At 33.1% G+C, this 20,444-nt stretch overlaps 3 protein-coding genes across 8 annotated transcripts in view; all 3 read right to left on the minus strand.

The window, feature by feature from the left end:
• Positions 1 to 736: 736 nt before the first annotated feature.
• Positions 737 to 2,243, minus strand: LOC111368316 (ethylene-responsive transcription factor WIN1-like). Of its 3 annotated transcripts, none has more exons than XM_022989685.1 (3): positions 2,003 to 2,243; positions 1,350 to 1,869; positions 737 to 991 (listed from the first exon to the last, which is right to left on the minus strand). In XM_022989685.1, exons 1-2 carry the CDS (start codon positions 2,080 to 2,082, stop codon positions 1,377 to 1,379), a joined length of 573 nt encoding a protein of 190 aa, XP_022845453.1. In that variant the 5' UTR covers positions 2,083 to 2,243; the 3' UTR covers positions 737 to 991; positions 1,350 to 1,376. The 3 variants fall into 3 exon arrangements, with proteins under 3 accessions (XP_022845453.1, XP_022845391.1, XP_022845341.1); XM_022989623.1 differs by having other exon boundaries at positions 737 to 1,009; XM_022989573.1 differs by lacking the exon at positions 737 to 991 and having other exon boundaries at positions 1,168 to 1,869; positions 2,003 to 2,241.
• A 7,475-nt stretch (positions 2,244 to 9,718) lies between these two features.
• On the minus strand, positions 9,719 to 14,907 carry LOC111368501 (nuclear pore complex protein NUP50A-like). The gene is made up of 2 exons (XM_022989807.1): positions 14,773 to 14,907; positions 9,719 to 11,386 (listed from the first exon to the last, which is right to left on the minus strand). The coding sequence occupies exon 2, from the start codon at positions 11,336 to 11,338 to the stop codon at positions 9,992 to 9,994; it is 1,347 nt and encodes a 448-aa protein (XP_022845575.1). The 5' UTR covers positions 11,339 to 11,386; positions 14,773 to 14,907; the 3' UTR covers positions 9,719 to 9,991.
• A 1,550-nt stretch (positions 14,908 to 16,457) lies between these two features.
• LOC111368572 (coatomer subunit beta'-2-like) overlaps positions 16,458 to 20,444 on the minus strand; it is a 13,159-nt gene continuing 9,172 nt past the window's right edge. Inside the window, exons 20-26 of one of the 4 annotated variants that reach the window (XR_002698030.1) lie at positions 20,157 to 20,353; positions 19,986 to 20,079; positions 19,208 to 19,314; positions 18,791 to 18,920; positions 18,043 to 18,240; positions 17,433 to 17,498; positions 16,458 to 16,780 (exon numbers count right to left, since the gene is read on the minus strand). Coding sequence is in view for 2 of the 4 variants with exons in the window: in XM_022989933.1 (XP_022845701.1) it covers positions 17,450 to 17,498; positions 18,062 to 18,240; positions 18,791 to 18,920; positions 19,208 to 19,314; positions 19,986 to 20,079; positions 20,157 to 20,353 (756 nt within the window). In the remaining 2 variants the exon portion in view is untranslated. Of the gene's footprint in view, positions 16,781 to 17,432; positions 17,499 to 18,007; positions 18,241 to 18,790; positions 18,921 to 19,207; positions 19,315 to 19,985; positions 20,080 to 20,156; positions 20,354 to 20,444 lie in introns of all 4 variants that reach the window. The other 3 variants (XR_002698025.1, XM_022989933.1, XM_022990080.1) reach the window with 3 other exon arrangements.

Below are 20,444 nucleotides of genomic sequence, written 5' to 3' on the forward strand. Positions count from 1 at the left end.
TCTTTTTTTTTTTTTTTTTTTTTAAGTCATTCATCATGTTGTGAGTTTACCCAATACGTATTCGAAGAGTAGCGGCTGCGAGTTCTCCCAAAAAAAATAATAATAATAAAATAAAATAAAATAAATGCTTGATGTCTTTCTTTAAGGTACATCTGTTGGTCCTCAAATCAGTCTATTTCTATAATTAATAAATATTTGTCTGCTAATTAAACGAATAATTATCGGAAAACACGGACGGTAGACATTTCCATTGTTGAAAAGTATGAGATTATACTGTTCATGAAATTGATTTGTTGCTTTAATGTTTTTAGAAAAAACTTGCATATCATTGATAATAACGTTGGGTATTAATTTTGACCTACTGCAGATGGATGATTGGAAAATTAATCAACGAAGTGGAACATGAGGATTTTTGTAGTCAATCCTAAATTTATTCATAACGCCTAAGTCTTAACTGCGCCTGTCTAAAGAAACTCCTTTCAAAGTATCTGGACTTTTGTGTCAGATTTGGCGGGTGTATTCTCTTTGTTGTTTTCGGGCCGTTTTCAGTTTTCGATTTTTCAAAATGGTGAAAAAACGTTCTCTTTTCCGTTTTCGAAAATTCACAAAACGACATTTTGAGTGTTTTCAATACAAAACTGAAAAAAATTGAAAACACGGAAAATGGTTTCAAAATGGCAAAAAGAACGCATTTTCAACAATTTCAAAACGGTTATTCAAAACACAAAATCCAAAATGAATTTAAAACTCAAAATTACAAAATTGAAATACGAAGAGAACAGTCCCTTATTTGCTGACAATGGATCTTCATTTTGCAGAAGTATCAGTGACTTTACTCTCCTCAGGTTCTATGTAGTGAAGTTATCATAATGTTTTCATTAGTTAATTGACGTGCAAAGTTAAGCTTCCTTGGTTTCCTGATCTAAATGGAATGAGTCATTTCCAGTAGTTAAGCCCGTCTATCCCGACAAAGAGGTACGTACCCTCGCGCCTACGAAATCCAATCCAACTGTGGACATAAGCACGACAGAGATTGATCCTCGAGTGTAAATACAGAAGGGAGCTCGTCTGCAAGACTTGTTAGGATCTCCATTTTTTTTTTTAAAACTTTTTTGTCAGAATTTTCTTCAAATAAACCAAGATTGATAACTTATAGACAAAAACAAATTAATAAAACAAAGTATTATAAAAGTAAAACGTGAATTATAACAAATTCATCGTTTCTTTAATTTGACTAGTCCCACAAATATTAAGAAATTTCTTCCAAAGATAAACATTAATTTACAAATGAAATCTTTTATTGGTAAACTCCATTTATTTTGTGATTTTAAAGATAAATAATTTCCTACCTCTTTGGAAAATGATGTAGCAACTTTTCAATTCCTGTTAAGAAGTTCTTCAATCATTTGCAATGCAATTCTTTCTTCTTCATCTATGCCATCTCGAGTTTTGATCTCCATCGGCGTGGAATCCTCCGGCGCCAACGCCACCTCGGCCAGTTGCGATGGTGGCTGATCTTTTTTCTTGTCAAGCTCAACAGTCATCACCCAATTCGAATCCGACCGCGCCCCGGCCTGCTTTTGCCATACTCCAATGTGGGAATTCTCAGTGTCCAACCTTAAACAAGTGAGAGAAGGAGATGGTGATTTACAACATTTTCGCAATTTTGCACTAAGAATTGTGGAGAGTGAATTTGCAGATGAAGTTGTCGATGATGATGATGAAGAAATATTATCGTTTGCATCCTGGCTAGCCACAAGAGGGAAATTTGTTTTGGCATTCCGGCCACTCATCAAAATCGCCGCCTCGTCGTAGGCTTTCGCAGCCTCCTCCGCCGTCTCAAACGTCCCTAACCACACCCTCCTCTTCCTGAAAAACACCCAACAAAATCAAATCCATTACCACATAAACAAACTTTCAAAACAATTTGAGATTAGTCTACATGCAAAAATATAAACAGCAAAAAAGCGACTTTTAAATACGGTCAAGCAGGTGATCACACAATAAAGGGTGACGAATCTCGGAGACCCAAGAACCCCAGTGACGTTGCCTGACGCCTCTGAACTTTTTGGATTGTACCATGTTTGTCAGAGAGAGATAAATAAGTCGTGAATTGCAATGAGCGGTGAATCAAGTAGAGAGAACAAGGAATTATATATGGGAAGAGGGTGGTGGAATACTGACTTTTCTACGTACTGTATTTGTACATGTACAATTTAAAGAATTTAACACAGAAAGGATCCCTTGTCGGCGGTGTTTCAAGCACTGCACAACAGCACAAGTCAGTCTAGAGTAAAAGCTTTGTAACCACCATGTGTCTACTCACATTTTTTTATTTCTCGACTTGGCCCTTCTTTGATCCCTTTTTAAAAAAATATATATTTTCCTCTATTTTCTTTTCAACACGTACTTTTCAATAAAATAACATTACACGTAAATTCAAATATTTTCCTTATTTTTAAATTACACTTTTTCCATCAATTTACCGTTTCAAAATACATTATAACCCAAAAAATGGGCCTCAAACATGCCAGCATTTCACCCTTGACAATTTAGATAAAATGTAATACAGATTTTGAAGGGAATTTGGTCTCACCTCTAGATAGTACAATGTAAAAGTTATATAAATTACACTTTGTTGGGACGCGTTATCCTCTTAGACATCATACTACAAGTACTATAATGTGTTTTTAGCCCCTTGGGATATAGTTCAGTGGTACAAAGGATAAGAGTGAGGATATCTCACGCTTTACTGGCAGCCGCAGTGTTGAGAGTCGATTCCTGAAACGTGGAATTAAACTCCTTGTGGGCGCAGTGTACAAACAGCTCTTGTTCCCTAGTCTGCCGAGACACATTCCGCGATTTACCTCCCTCACAAAACTCTAGAGGTGAGGTGGTGGGAGTTCTCAAGGTTGGGATTCAACCTTTTTTTTTTATAACGTGTTTTTAACTCGGTAGTTACTTTCAAACTCGTCATTGAAAGAGATATTATAAGTTTATTGTTGCACCCAAAGTTTGGAAAGTCTATATGATAAAATAGATAATACAAACAAGGATTATAAGAAATTTCACTTTTAACGATAGAGATTTTTTTGTTATATTTTAGTTATCTTGTCAAAGAATGGTCTATGAGAGACTTTAAAAGACAAAAGTTTAGATTGGTAAAAATGAAAATTTTTGTTGATTTCTTAATCATTAGAAGACTAAAAGTTAACATTCATTAATTCGTAGATTATCGAGAATACAACTATAAAACATTTGTTGTTGATTTTACAAGACAGTGAATAATTGAAAAATTATATCTCCTAAATTTTTTTAGAGAAATATCAATCAAATCAAATTAATTTAATATAATGATTCCGCAACGTTTCATGCCGTTCATTTCCCATTCAATGCAACTTAGCGTAGACACTTCAATATGTACATATTATGCGGGAGAAGCATTTGCTTAAGTGCACGTAGACGTAGATTAAGCTTTAGACATGTCATAGTAGAGGATCAAATGACGAGCCTCATAATTATAATAACTGACATATGATAATGAGGAGTATCATGAAGCTTTGTAATGGTGAAGTTTGTACTTCAAACAATAAGTATATCCACTTAAAAGTTCCAAAAATCGTCGAAGTTTGTAAAGAAAAGTGCACGCTAAATTCGTCTGGCTATTGGAATATCCATGTAATATTGAGAATGAGAACATATATATGATAAGTAAAATTCTATACGATGAAAATATGTATGTATGAAATGAACTCTTGAAATTAATTTTAATTTCTATGGTTTTGGACAAGCTCTAGATGACTTAAGGAAAACGTTCTATAACGGTAACTCAAGTCCATTCTCCATTAAAGTTTTGGTAGTACTCATAAACTTTTTTTGAAGCGTCATTGTCGTCCTATACTTAATTAAATGGCTCTTCCTTGTAGTCATAACGGAGCTATGAAATTTAGGCAGGAGGGCAAATATTCTTATTGTATTTTTTTGGAGAAACGAAACATATATGTATCGCGTATGTATTAAAATATAAAATCCTTCTTCACTCCATCTTTAGTCACAATTCGCTTAAAGATCTTTAGTCACGTCTTGTTGGCAGCCGCAGTGTGGGGGTTCGATTCCTGAGATATGGAATTGGACTCCTTGTAGGCGCAGTGTATAAGCAACTCTTGTTCCCTGGCCTGTTGGAGCACATCCCGTGATTTACCTTTCTCACAAAGCTCTAGGACGGGGTGGTGGGGCCCTCAAAGTTGAGGTTCAACCTTTATAATACGTGCTAAAATTACTTTTTTTAAAAATAAATTAATTAACACTTACTTTCTAAAGATGTAAATTTATGAAACGACTCGCGTTGCTGTGCTGTCTAGCCATTATACTCACCAACCCTGTATACCGACCCCGATTTACTGGTCTTCAAGAGAAAGTGACTAGTGACTTAACAAGACATGTCCCCAATTTGTAGTACTCAATTATCAATATTTATTACATTTCCTGTCATTGTAGGGTCTTGATTTAATTAATAAGTAGTACTAGCAAAGGAGCCCAGGCTGTTACTCCATGGTTAAGGATGTCAAATCACAAGATGTGAAATGTCGCATATGACAGTACAATGTATTATCTGGCTACATTTGGATTTCGTCATCTAGGAATTTTTTGAGTTTCGTCCAAAAATTTAAATTGTTTGAGAGTATATTTATTAAAATTGTCTAAAAATTTAAATTGTTTGAGAGTATATTGTTATTTATTCAAATTGTTAATTCTTTTTCTCTTACCGAAAGTTGGTGGTGGGACTTGTTTGCTCTCTAATGTAATGTTGAATCTTCTAATCTACCATCAACAAATTTAAGTCGATAGAAACAGTTTAAAATCATTTATTTGAATTAAGTCTTTGACGAAATGCACTCCTATTGTGACACAATTCTTTTAACATATAAATATTTATTGGCTACGTTTCTTTTATCCATACGTGATTTAAAAAAAAAAAAATTGGGTTTGAGTTTTCGAAAGTTATATACATTTAAATTTATTGTGAAATTCCAAACTATTATTTAGCACAAGATGAAACAAAATGATTATGAGAAAATCCTTTGAAGGAAAATATCATACATATTCGGGTTTAGTATTTCTGTAAATTAATCATATAAAATTTCAAGAAATAAAAGGGATGGTAAAGCCATAGGAACCTTTTGTTTGACAAGAAATTTGAAATATTTATATAGTAAAAATGACATCATTCTGATATTTCCAACTGGACTGCTTAAAATTTTAGAAAGGGATTGTACATCTTACCTCAATAAGTCTGGGGGATTTTAATATGGTCTATTGAAAATATGAATAATGTTATATGTAATTATTTACTATCGCAATCAATCCACGTGACATACATGTGGTGATTAGTGATTTGATATATAAGACAAGAAAAAACTACACAATAATACATCAAATCACAAACCGTCATGTGGAATATCACGTAGTACACCTAACGCAATGAGCAACTATGAATAGCATTATGCCTTGGAGATAAAAGGTTCCTAAATAGCTTCAAATTAATGAGAGCGGCTCAACCTTTCTACCCATCCTAGCATTACCCTATATCATATGGCATCAAAATCCAAGGCAAAAAAATCATTGACATCTTTTGTAAGGAGGGTTGCTGCATGTGTAGCACAATGTACAGCAGTTTTGACAGCCCTCTCACATATAAGGGGCGGAATCCGCAATTATTTTAATCGCGGACCTCACCTTTGTGAGACAACTGTACAAATTTATAGCATACAAAAGCTGTGCAAACAGCATTTCTCATTTTGTAAGATATTGACACTGTGTATAGAACATGCCCAGGAAGATAAAGGCTAGACTGAGACCAACCTAAGAAAATTGTGATGAGATGATAATTCTCTTCAAGCTCTAGCAAATTGCATGAAAATTTCATGCTAGTTCTAATATAATTTTGATTTTAGAGTTATATGCCTATGATTGATATTGATCATTGATGTATTAAATTTAGTCGATATTGATATTGATATATTGTATTAAATTTAGTCGATATTGATATTGATCATTGATGTATTAATTCAGTTAATGCTTTATCGCACAACACTCGTGATAACCAGTGGCGGAGCCAAGTTGAGACGAGTGCGGGCATATGCCCGCACTGAAATTTTACAAATTTTTTTTTTCTTTTTTTCTTTTTTTTTTTTTTATCAACAAGGGAGGGGGAATAAAAGCATGTTTTAATTCACATGGGCTTTGTTTTTAGGTCCAAACCCATGATTTTGTTTTATAGTTTTATCATCATTAAATTCATGACCAAAACACAATATTCGACATGGGTTAAATCAAGGGCGGACCTAGACCTTTAGTATTGTGGAGTCAAAATTTTAAAAATAATTTTTTTAATAAACAATATAATATCAATGAAAATAAGTTTATATGTATTTTGACAATTTTAAAACGTCGTATAATTACATCATTATTAATATTATTAAATAAATTTTGCTACTTATAAAGTTTTGTTTGTTATTTTATTGGCAAATGCTGAGCTAACATTGAGTAAATTAAATAGAATATAGAAATTAAATGAATTGAAATAAAATTCAAGTTTAATTCAGGAAGTAAATGAAATTCAAATTTAAAACAAATATAATTCGAAAGTAATTCAAATTGCATTTAATCCGTAACGATCCTAAAAAATTTACGTCATATTTCATATAAGACTTCCGAATGAAACGATATAAATTATATTGAAAAATTTATCGTGTAAAAATAATAATTAATTGAATTTTTTAAAAGAAAAAACGAGTTAGACATCTTTTTTGAGGCGTACTTTTGATACATATTTAACTATTTTCGATATCCGTTTGGACCATTCGATATAAAAACGATGTAGTTTTCGAAACAAACTTTTACATGGTATAGACGATTTGTGGATTCAGATAGCACATAATCGCAAACGAATTTTTAAAGTTAGGATATTATCGAAATTTTCAAAATACTAGTTTCAAACGCCCTATTTTAACATGTCATAACTTTTGCTATAATTGACCACTTCGAATGCCATTAATGAGTGAAAAATTAGGTCATGAACACTTTGAAATGATATTAAGAATGCAATATTTTGACTTCATTTGACATCTCGATGAGTGCATCAAAGTAGATTGTTAAAAAAAAAAAACAGGGGCAAAATTTTGTGGGGGTCATTTGACCCCACATTACTTCATGTGGGTCCGCCCCTGGGTTAAATTATGCCCGTACTGAAAATATTTCCTGGCTCCATCCCTGGTGATAAAAATATATAAAATAAGTTGTAAATGCACAAGTTTACAAAATATATACTCAAAGTACTTACCAAATATATGATTGTAAATACCCAATATTTTCTATTCAAATATTTACCGAATTATAATTTAAGAATTGCAGTATCTTCAGAAGAAAACTAAAAATGAAATCAACATTTATTTGATCAAAATTTAAGTGAGCACTAGTCCTGTACAATATTTAATGTAACATATAAAAAATATAAATAAAAATATTGAAATGCGTTTAGTACTTTGTATTTTATAAGGTATGAACGTATTAAGCACAGAGATGGATTTTTTTTTTAGGGGGGGGGGGGGGGGTATTTTTCTTTTCTTTTTTTTTAAATCAGTTTTTTATGTGTAAAAAAAAAAAATTCCCACGTAGTAGCCTGATTTAAAATTTTGTAACCCAGTCTTGAATTCAATTCTGGATCCACCCCTAATTAAGCACGAAAGACAGCTATTAATACCCTAATTAAGCACGAAAGACAGCTATTAATACGTCAAACCAAGCACCGCTAAAAAAAATAGGGACAAAAGTAAAAATTAGACTTGGAACTCGACACATTTGAAGAGTTGTAGGAAACTTACTACGACCTACAAAGTTGCCATTTCTGTAAAAACTATCATATGAAAATTCAAAAACATAATCTTCTTTTAAACTGTTAACACTTCAGAAGTTTAAGATTATAAGATGAAATCTCAATAATAAAAATAAATAAATAAATAAATTTATTCATAATAAATTATTTTTCATTTGACAATAAAAGATTGACGTGAAGATACTCAATAGAGCATAGCCCACGCGTAAACAAAGCACAGCTGAAGCTTAACTTCAGGGCCCCCACCATGCATAAATGACACTTAAGAATACAACTAACGTTGTGTTATACGGTGCATGCACCCCACCCCCAAGTTCTTGGACCATTCTATCATTTAATTCCATTTAAAAATAATAATAAAACTATAGGTACCAATTAAATAGACAAGTCATGTTCGAACTGAAGTCGGTGGAAATGATTGGGGGGAAATAGTGTGTGATATATTCATACAAACTTGAATATTCTTGCAATGTAATGGAATGTTAATAGTAATTTTTTTTCTTTCTTATGTTTGTTTTTGGATAAGACGTAATGAATTTCTGTATCGAATAAATTTAAAAAAAAAAGATTTATGTTGTCGACTTTTGATTATTGAAAATAATACCAATTATTTGTTGTTATTGATTAAAGGATTAACTTTGAAACATCGGTTGCAATGAACTAACTCATTCTATTCATTAGTTTACTTCGTCTAAAAATTGAACTCATAGAGAGTACATTTCCCTTGTATGTATATATATACATAATTTATTTTATTATAAGTCTAAATCGTACAAAAATTTCATAGATAGGTGACCACAAACTCAAACCCTTTCTATACTAATCCATCTAAACCAAGCTCATAACTTCAAACCGTTCAAAATAAGAGTGAATTGTCCAAATAGTCACTGAACTTTACAAAATGTTTTCAAGGGGCCACTGAATTTTAAAAATCACTTAAATAATCACGGAACTTTGTAAAAAGTTTTTACAAGATCACTGAACTTTAAAAACCACCTAAATAGTCACTGAACTTTGCAAAAGATTTCTCAGGAATCACTGAATTCAGTGACCTTGTAAAAACTTTTTGCAAAATTCAATGACCTCATGAAAATCTTTTATAAAATTTAGTGACCATTTAAGTTATTTTTAAAATTCAGTGACCCTTCAATAACCATTTATGTTATTTTTAAAATTCAGTAACCTCTTGAAAACTTTTTTCAAAGTTCAGTGAATATTTGGACAATTCACTCTTCAAAATAATTCATTAGAATAGTTTCCAATGTCTCCCATGGTAAAAGACGCAACATATCAATTGAAAAAATTCAATTACCAACATCCAATTTATCAACAAAAAAAAGTGGTGCTAAAATATTATTTCATGTTATGTAGGTGATTAAATTAAAATTTAAGTAAATCATATAGACTGTAAGTGTGTAATAACCCAATCCTGCAACATGAATTCATAAAAAGTACGTTCGACCAAAAATGATGAAAATACAATCACCTACCAAACATGTTTCCAATGATACTTGGACTCGATCCAAAAATTGATAACAAATTTACCATCTCTGTCGTTCCTTCTACATTTCTATCGGAACCTGCATGTGAGATCACGTGACTACTCTACTATGATCAGTAGTCGATAGTAGAGTAATCGACCATCATGCCGATTTTTTCACAAACGTATATACCTCCACACATATAAGGCATAGATAAATAATAATAATAAAAAAAATACCACATTAATTATCAATTTCAAAAATAGTAACAGCGGTTTTATTAGCTACTGCAGAACTATAATTACCATTCAATCATTCATATCACCAGAATCACGCAGCATGATGATTCAGAAATTCGGAATTTGCTAAAAGAAAGAGACGTTATAGTAATCTGTCAAGGTCTACAGGAGAGAGACAACAACAAAATGGATATTGGACTGGTAATTAGTACATGGAAACTCACTCATAATCAGACTCTCAAGCAATACATTTTCTCTTGCTTTCGTTTTCCTCTTCAGGAAGAAAAGTAAAAAAGATAAGGCACTGGAAGTGATATATGAACGGAAAATAGAATTTAATCAGAAGCAATATCGAACAATTCTTATTCATCTGATGACTAGGGAGAATTTTCAGGGGTCTTCAGAGGAACGACAGTGTTACCTCTATGCTCTGTGACAGCAGCTCGAAACTCTTCAACTATGGAGGCATCCTTAAATTTCAAAGCAAAAGTAGAAAGTCCGTCTTTTCCTTCACCGACAGTATTCACACAGGCAAAAGTTATTCCTTTCTTGTCCATATTAGTCAGCTTCATGTCTGGGAAGAGACCGGCATTCAAAATCAACCGATAATTTCCTCTGGCTCTCATAATCAATCTAGCTTTTCTTATCCCTGTTGTGGAGACATTGACCTTAAGTTCCCCCTTCCCTCGTTCCTTCCAAACTTCATCAATAAATTCAAACAGCACAGAATCAGCTGTGAAAACAACCTTCTCATTCTCTTCTCCTGTTTCAACAGGGACCTCCTGCATAGAAGAGAATGCATTTCCCCCACTGTTGTTTATATTTGGACCCGAGGTTCCAAAAATGGAAGAACTTCCATTACCAGAAGCACCAAAGCCAAAAGAAAGCAGGTCATTCTTCAACCCAAAATTGGAACCAGAACCTGGTGGAGATCCATCTTTAGGAATTGATCCAAAAGAGAATGTAGAACTGGAAAACCCCGTCCCTGTAAGTCCAGTGAAAGCATTTTGGCTACTAGAAAGTTGCTGAAATGAGCCGAAGGGTGAACTTTCTGCACCCCTTCCGATATTTTTATCACCACTACCATTTTCCTCTGTTTTCTCGGCTTCTGCATCTTTCCCTACTTCCTTCTCGGTGACGACGTTTTCTGTAGGTTTCTTGGCTTTGACAGTAGACTTCTCGCCTTCTTCTGCCTTCTCATCAGCAGAATTGCTTTTTTTTGGCTCACTGACATCATCAGTTTCACCCCCCTTCCCTGCATTTAATTCAGCTTTCGATTCCTCAACTTCACTTTCAGATTGCTTGGCATTCTCGTCCTTGATATCAGTTTTGGCATCCTCTACAGTAGATTCATCCTTTGGCTCATCAACCTTGTTCTTGAATTGGTTATCATTCTTATCAATTTGTTCAATTTCCTTTCGCGCAACACCACTCTCTTCAACCTTTTCTGAAGTAGCAGAACCAGGAAGAGGAACCAGATGTATCGCAGCAAAAGGATTAGAAGAAGGGGCTGGGGCAGAGGTAGGGACTGATGGAGTTGATGTTTGATGGCGACGAACTTTAACTATTCTTCTACTTGCCAGAACCTCGTCACTAGCCTTTTTGAAACTTCCTGTCTCTGGTTCAGAGGTTCCATCATCATCAAGACCAGGGTTATCTCGAGATAATTGCACCCCGGCAGCCCTCTTTTTTGAAGGTTGAAAATTGTTTTCCTCATCCCCCATTGCAGATTAACAAAACAAACTTGAAGGAAAATTTGCTTCCTCCACAAGCTGGAAGAAAGTGATCTCTTCAGTTAAAAACATATGACAAAAATCACAAACTAAAAGGACATTATAAATGGAATCAAACGTTGCTGCTTGACCAAACAGATGCTAGGAAAGACATTCTATGATATAAGGCAAATACTTATGTAGGAAACAAACTATAACGTGAAACTACATGATCCAGATAATCAAATTAGCACTCGCCCACAGATATAAACAAGTGAAACTAGTCATTAAGTATGGCAACTGTTAATTCATTACAGAAAGTATCCAAACATGCGCCAAGCAAAAGGGGAGAAAAAGAAAAGGGAGAGAACAATGTGCAAGAGTAACATCAATGATCTCTTGTTCTTTGCTCATTGAGCTAATAGACACTGATTTTATCAAATGAAATTAGGTAAGCACAAACTATAGAAGTTTAAATTGGTGTCTAAATATAGATTCATAAACACTGTATCAAACTCTGGTGCATGTTGAACACCGAAACCAAAAGTTCTGTTTAAAAGTCATGTTAAACACTTGGGAACCAGACACCCAGAATCATGTTTTAGAATACTATATTATGTAGTCCTAAAAGGGAAAATAATCAAAACTCCCACTTCCATATCTAAAAATATCATCCAAAGGTTTTGTAACAGCAAAACACTAGAATTGAGCAGGTACAAGGCAATAATTTACCTAAAAATGACTGCGATAAATCACAAGCACATATCCAAATCCCAAGCTTCATTAAAAGATAGAGACCAACAAAAAGAAAAGGAGAAAAAAAATTGGAGAACTTTAAGTCCATGAATTTCTAGCAGTAAATATTTCACCAAAATTTTATTTATACGACTATCCAATGCACAACATGAGCTTCAAAAAATAATTGACAATTGAAATATGCAGATTCCATCCGGCAATTTGTTTCCTTTCTCCACACTCCATAATGCTGGCAGGCTAGGGAAACCAGCAAGATATTTTAATTTCATTCTTACACATCAACGTGATCTCACAAGAATTTAAAGAAGATAATTAGTTGACAGAACATAAAAAGCTCCAACTCGGCCTAATATACAAACAAACTGGTTGTTTTCATCAACATGGCACATCTCTCTTTCACACTGAGTGGAATACAAATCACAACAAAGTGTTTCAAGTCGTATACTTTTTGGTAACTTTGAATTTACAACGCATCTGAATTCCTGATAGAAGATTCAAAATAAGAATGCAAAGACCACAGCAAAGTTTCTGAAAATGTGCAGTATTTCCCAGTTACATGAAAAAGAAACTTGAGATGTTACTTACATTAAAAATGAGAAAATTGGGATGGATGCACAAGAGAAGTCTTGTACGAAGCTGCTAGGTTTGCAAAGGGAAAAAAGAAGATGTAGGTCACTGTCAGAGCTAGCTTGTACTAGGATAAATAGTATAAAAGGGCCGACTCCAGGGTTTCCTCAAGAAAGAGGAAAGCTAGTAAATAGCCGGGTAAGGTTTCCCACCTTGGTCCACAGCAAAGTTTCTGAAAATGTGCAGTATTTCCCAGTTACATGAAAAAGAAACTTGAGATGTTACTTACATTAAAAATGAGAAAATTGGGATGGATATACAAGAGAAGTCTTATATGAAGCTGCTAGGTTACCAAAGGGAAAAAAGAAGATGTAGGTCACTGTCAGAGCTAGCTTGTATTAAGATAAATAGTATAAAAGGGCCGACTCCAGGGTTTCCTCAAGAAAGAGGAAAAGCTAGTAAATAGCCGGGTAAGGTTTCCCAACTTGGTCCACATCCACTATTTTGATTCTTTTAAGTTGAAAGCAAAGAATCGTACAGTCCTTTCCTGATTTCGGACACAAAACTAGACATTCTGAGATGGAAAAAGTTATTTCGAAAATTCTAACAAAAGAAAAAAATATATAGCATAGGAAAGAGCTATAAACTTCAGATTAGTATAAACAGATGTTACAGATCACAGATGTAGTGTAAATAAAATAATGAACGAACCATAATTGCAGTACAAACCAAAACAGCAAGCAACAAATACAAATTAGAGACAATGAATAAAAAAATTATATCTTACATGTAAACTATAAAATGGGATAAACATAGATGACTAATAGAAAACACAGGATTACATAGGAATACAAGAATGAGCAAGAAGTAGGCATTCAGAAATGCCTCCCTTCAAACAACAAATTACAGTAAAAATTACATTTTCAAGATTTTTTTTTCCTTTTTTCTGGTTACGTAAGTCAAAAGATAGCAAATGAATGCATGAAACGACCAACTGCAAGCTGAGAAGGATGCCGAATCAAAACTAAAGATGAACTGTGTAAACAACCCAAAGCAAAGTTACTATTGGTTAGCAGAATCATGAATATAAGATCTTTCCGTCAAAATGTGATTTGAACACTTCCACAACAGCTTAAAAAATTAATAAACACATAACATCACCATCCAGAGAAAGTCATAAAGTTATCATGATCTCACTTGCTGTGTATAAAATAGTAAGAAAGAATCGCAAAAGAGGATTAAAGAACAAATTAAAAGCTAAAGTATTAAAAACAGAGTCTAACAAGTCATTTATTTTCAAAGAATAAATAAATAAAAGTAAAAGAGGACAAGAAACCACATTAGAAGCTAAAAGTATTAAAAACAGTGTCTAAGAGGTCATTTATTTTCCAAACTCGACAAATAAAATGATCACCAAGACATATGATTCCCAGGTACAAGTATCCCAAAAATAATGGACCATATTAATTCCCCAGATGATTTTCCCACATCTTCAAAATATAAGTTGTTAGCTTGCTCACCAAAAAAATAAAGTGGTTAAAATGATTTCTTGACAAAATTTCAAAAATAACCAACTCCCTTTCAGGTCAAATTTCAGAAAAGAAAAAGGGAAATCACCACATTCACATTTGTTATCATGCACTATACCATTCCTTCCATAGTTACACAACTTCCTAAACAAAGTTCATTTTTATAAAAACTATTTATGATCACCATTCCCAAGAATTAATCCCTATATTTAAAATTGAAATTCAAGACTCAGTTGGGAAAAACCTGAAACATTATTTAACCATCTCCCTTATATCTAGTAAGATAAAAATTGAAAATCATTACAACGAGATTAATCTTTTCTCATCCAACCGACAAATTTTTTTTCTCACTTTCCACCAGAATCCAATCAATTCTTAAATTTAAATATCTTACACCCCTAAGACACAATATCAGCGCATTCAAGCACTACGCTAGTTTAATTAAAGTAAAAGCAATAAAGAGAAGATTCCTTAATCTCAGAGATGTTTAAAAAAAAAAAAAATCGAAAAAATAAGATAGTAAGATCCAAAGTAACATTACAAATTGCTATAAGAAAAATACCATAAAAACCGTATATGAAAAAAATCAGATACCTGAGAGAACTTGGGATTTGATTTTGGGATTCGCTTAAATTTGAAGCTTCGGTATTTGATTGAGACAAAACCCTAAGGCCGTGAAGCGGAAAGAAGGAAATGAAAGGGAATATATATGTATAGTACGTGATTGGTTTGATAAAATTATTTTTTATTACATTATGATAAAATAAGTAAAACTTATTATTCAAAAGCTTATTTGAAATTGTAAAATATGTAATTGAAAGTATAAGAAAAAACGAAAACCAAAATGAGACGTAATAGAGTGCGATATTTGCTTGTGTCTTTTTCATCATTTATTTTCTTATCTCCTAATTGAATAAAGTTGGAAGGAATTTAACTAAAAATGTCATATATTTAAATAAAAATAGATTTACAAAATAAAACGTTGTATCACGTGAGTCTATTCAATAATTTAGTAACTTTTTTTTCTTTAGGATTTTTTTTTAATGACTATAAGTGTCCGGACCAACTTACGCTCACATCAACTAATTCCACAAGTTCTTGAAGTTTACAGTCGAATAATCGCATCAGTGGCCCCGAAAAGACTCGAATTGGTGATCATTGGGGAGCAAACACAAGGTTTAACCACTGAGCTATCCCTCGTGATTTTCTTTAGGAATTTTAAAGAGTTAAATAAAAAAAAAGGATGTTATTATATTTGGTTGGAGGTGTATCCACTTACGTCATTGAGTCGACTCGGATTGAGCTAATTCATTTTTGCACTTTTTTGATTTACTGGTGCCCAAAAAACTTGCAATTGCCATTGATCGACTTCCAATTCATCGCCTAATTCATACACAAAGCAATAACAAATTGTCCATGAAAAAATATCAGATAAAAATCTCATGGCACAACAATTTGTCCAAGAGTAAGTGGAACAACGTATGGATGATGGTCTCATTTTATATAAAGAAGGTGAACTAGGTACTCTTCACTCGTGTAATTTTCTTCATGATCTTTCAAATCTCATCAATGTTGGTACTCCACGTTGTACGGTTTGACATATAGATAATCGAGAAAAAAAATAAACTACTACAAATTGATTTTTTTTGAAGGATAGTGACTTTACAAATAATAATTATATAAATTATTTGGTAGCTAAAATATTGCTTGTAATAATTTTTTAAAAATCTATTTTTCTTCACTCATTTTCAACTATATTTCTTCAAAAAATAATTTCATATTTCCCATTAACATTTTCCACTTTTTTAACTACACATTCTCCTAAAAAAATCACTATTCACAAAATTTATTCTCACAAAATCAATTTCACACAGAGTAATTATTTTTATAAAACGCGGTCCATTTTGTGAAATTTCATTAAATGTCAAAATTAATTTTATATATATATATATATATATATTAGGACCTGCTTGGTAAGACTTAGTAAAAAAATCTGCTTTTGACCTCATTTATTTTCCAAACATTTTGCTCAAAATAACTTATAAAAGAAACTGGCTCAAAGTGACTTTCAAAACGCTTTTCTACAAAATACTGGAGTAGAAGCCAGCTAAATGAGCTCTGATCTACCTATTCGTGCTAAAATATTTATCTTTTGCACTTTCCATTGGAGATTGGAAACCCAAATAACAAAAAGATCGGTTTATTGCAATACCAACAAACAAAATATAGTTAGTTGACTGACATGAAACGGTGCTACATGTTGAACGACTAACAATATCTTACACAAGTAAATCAAAAATGAGTTCGAGCACATAATTAACATCATCCAATGGATCAACAAAGTCGAACATACAATATGTGATGGGTGAAATCGAACATACAATATGTGATGGGATGGGTGAAAATTTGTAGAATTGTAATTCCTACCGTCAACGATGTATACATTTCACAGTACCACATTATATTTCTAGATAAAATTGGCATCAAAGAATATTGAAAACTATAGTGAACTAAACTATAAGGTGTAGTTTCAAACAGTACAATGTGTTCAAAGAGAAAATTACTTCCGCTACAAAATGGCACCACGCTATCACAGGATCACCTGGCAAAAGAAAATGAATTTAACGTTCTTTACAGGAAAACAAGGAATGAACCCATGTGACAATTTAAATAGATGGTAACGGAAGGCAGATACAAAACCATTTATCTGGACTATGTAGTACAACTCATACCAGACATACAAGAAATTAAGTGCAAGTTTGGTATGCAATATTGGATAGGTCTAAATAGTATAAAAAACAAACAATCCTATCAATCAAACATACCCCAAGTGCCCCATTAAAAAAAATCTTGATTATAAGGCCAAAGATGAAAATTAAGTGAAATTCGCAGAGCGAAGGGTCATTAGAATAGAATTTCTTAACTTTTTTTCGAGTTGCTTACAGATGCAAATACATTTCTAGCACAAGCAGAAATTATGAAACACAATTTTTTTGCAATAAATAAGAGAGGCGGCAAAAAATATTTAAATTCAATTTACTATCTTGATGCAGCTGACAAAATCAATGAACAAGCAATTGTCAGATCACCAAAACAAAGCAAAAAATTTAGAAAGTACATGCATATGAGATTACTAGAAAAAGTACAATTAATGGCATGAATTCCATGTTACAAGAGAATCCAAATAAGAGGCATTTGAACTTCTACTAAATGGATGGTTCAAAAATGAGCATCACATAACTTCAATTCCTCACCTTAAGGAGTCTCACAATCAACAGGTTCCAACAGTCCTGAGTGGACCTAGTGATGTGGTGTAAGCACTGCAAACACAAGGCTCCGCCATTATTGTACTTGGAAGTGTAAAATCAAATTTGATGCATATGACCAAAATATAAAACAAGTAACATAAGAGAGGAAAAGAAATTCTACAAGGCATGCTAAACTGCAAAATGAGTTCATTTTAAGGCACCATATCAAATTGAAGCACCAAGTGGCGACTGAGAAGACATAGGATCTGATAAAAAGAAATCTACAAGCTTTAGAAATAGAAAACAGAATCAAATGGACCAAGAAAAGCTAATTTTCCATCTACTGCAGATAGATCATAATCAAAATAAATGATTTCTTGATGAAAAGCATGCTATCAGATACCATTGTAACTTTAAAATGTCTCTGTTAGTAAATTTTCACTGTAGCCTTTATTGGACTGGGTTTTATTTGAGGAAATGCACTAAAAGCACAAAGGAATATATATGAGTATAAATGAAATAAAAATGTAAATAATAACAAAGGGAATCAGCATGCAACTAAAAGAAATCCAATTAATCACCAGCAAAAAAAACTAGAATTTCACACTGGCCCAACCAATCGCTTTTAGGCTGACCGTTTTCCTTCATTATTCGTACCCCACTCTTCATCAGCCTCATGAGGGTTAACTAATACAGCACCATCTGTTGAATCAGCATCCACCACAACAGCCTCTTCTTGGCCCTCCTCATGCCCCTCTATCTCTGCGTCATCTTGCACCACCTCTTGTGCCTCTTCTCCATTCTGCTCTGCAACCTGGAGAAAATAACAGAAACCAGCACTCAACACCAACTTGAAGATCGAAGAAATGAACCACAAGTAATCTAAAACCACAGTTTGAAACGTGAGGGCCCAAGTTACTTATGTAAGAGACAAAAACACCACATAACAAGGCATTATTAATTGCAGGTAAAAATTTGCAAAGCAGACAAAACAAAAGATAAAGAAGGACACAAAAGCATCAGAAAGTGAATGCTTTGTTTCTTCATTTTGTTTCCCAACAACATATATTCAACTGAGTTATTTAAGCTCCACCTTTCTTTCCTTTGAATTTAAATCCAATCAAGTAGAGCACACACTAAGCCGTTGTTTGATACCCATTATTTCCAAAAATACATTTTTCTCTCTTTTATTTAACCATACATTCTTCAAAAAAATAATATTACACGCAAACCAAACATTTTTCCTCATTTTTTAACCACATTCTCCATCAATCTACTATTCCAAAATGCATTCTATACCAAAAATGGGGCTCAAACAGGCGCGAAATTCAATTAGTTTATTTGTATAACATATTGGCTTATACCTCATGATCCATGCTTCCATTTTCCAGAGGTTCTTCTCCGTGCATTTGCATGTTTCTAAAAGTTTCCACAAGGCTTGCTGTTGATCTATCAATATGCTGTACATATTCAGCTGCCGGCGGATAATTGCTCCTGCAATGTTGAAAAAAGGTTTCTGTTTATTCCAAAGCATACTCTTCAAACATGTCCCATAACCTCAAAGTGACTAACTGAGATGACAAAAGACTCCAAAATGAAAAGGAGACAAAATATAATACAGCTAACTTAAACTGAATGGTTATGAGCTTTAATGGTGTTCAGGAACGAGATAAAAAGCAAGAGATATGACAATTTTAAATCAAATGCAGGACTGTGTGTAAATATACACAAGTAGCTTTATCAAACAAGGCAGGAAACAAAAGCCATAAATAAACACATACAGTGTCTCAGCAACTCTAGATTCAACATCAAGTGCAATTTGCCAGTCCTCAAATAAATTCGGATATTCTTCAGGGTCAGCCAGAGATTCGGCTGCTTTCTGATTAATCTGCAAACCACATAATCCAGGTGAAAAGAACAGAAAAAGTACACTGTACAATATCAGAAGAAATGTACATTTCATATTATTAGTTACTTCTATGAAATAGAAAGTGTATCCTTCTGTGCAGGACTTATAATATTTTTTCCTGCAGATATTCCTTGCCTTTAGTTTGAAAGATAAACCCACCCCTGTGACTACCCTTAAAACTAAAGGGAGGTTAACACATTTTAACACAACAAAGTAATTATATGAAACTACAATGAATACAAGAACATATGATGTATGCGACCTTTTCTCATCTGTTGGTCAACATATATGGAGTTTTTATTAACCCGAGTATCTGATATTATATTTTAGAAAATAGTAGATATATTTAGAAGTTAACAAATTGATCTAGGTGAAATTTTGCCTACAAAAGTTTTTGAATATGAATTTGATAAATCTTATATATTTTTATCTATGTGAAAGCTTGTAAATTTTTACTTTCTAAGAAAAAAAATAGTGAATTGAAGGTTCCTTAATCAGAACATTAGATGTCATTATTTGCAGCAAGGTTCTTAATTGTGCCTTATCCATTAGTTTCACAAGTTTTGCAAATAGAGAATAATGCATCACTGCACATTATAACAGGCACTAGCCAGTTCCAAACAAGCACAAGATCATAACTGAACTATAACCTTATTGAGGTCCTTCCTCCAAAGAGCCACAATTTCTGACACTTTACTAGGAAGATAAGAACGAGCCATCAATGCTGCTTCAGGTATCCGATTGCTGTACGGAAATTGTAATTCAGAAATTATCAGAGTCAAAGAGGTAAACCAGCCAGATAAAGTGACGGCAAGAATTACCTGTCAACCAACAGCTGAAGGCAGTCCTCCAATTTACCCAACATAAATAGACAGAGGAATGCAACATTGTTCTTCCCATGCTCTTTGGCAAGAGATGCAAGTTGAGTTATCCCATTGGCATCACCCAGAGAAGAATATAGTAGCAGTAAACCACTCAAGTCATTTGCTTGCTTTAAACATTCCTCTGCCATCTCCAACTGCAATACGACAGATACAGTAATAAAAAGAATTTGAGAATGAAGGAATGGAAGCATTTCGTCTCAAAAAAAAAAAAAAAAAAAAAAAAAA

This window comes from Olea europaea, chromosome 1, assembly GCF_002742605.1.
Source record: "Olea europaea var. sylvestris chromosome 1, O_europaea_v1, whole genome shotgun sequence".
In the NCBI taxonomy this organism is placed as follows: Eukaryota; Viridiplantae; Streptophyta; class Magnoliopsida; order Lamiales; family Oleaceae; genus Olea; species Olea europaea.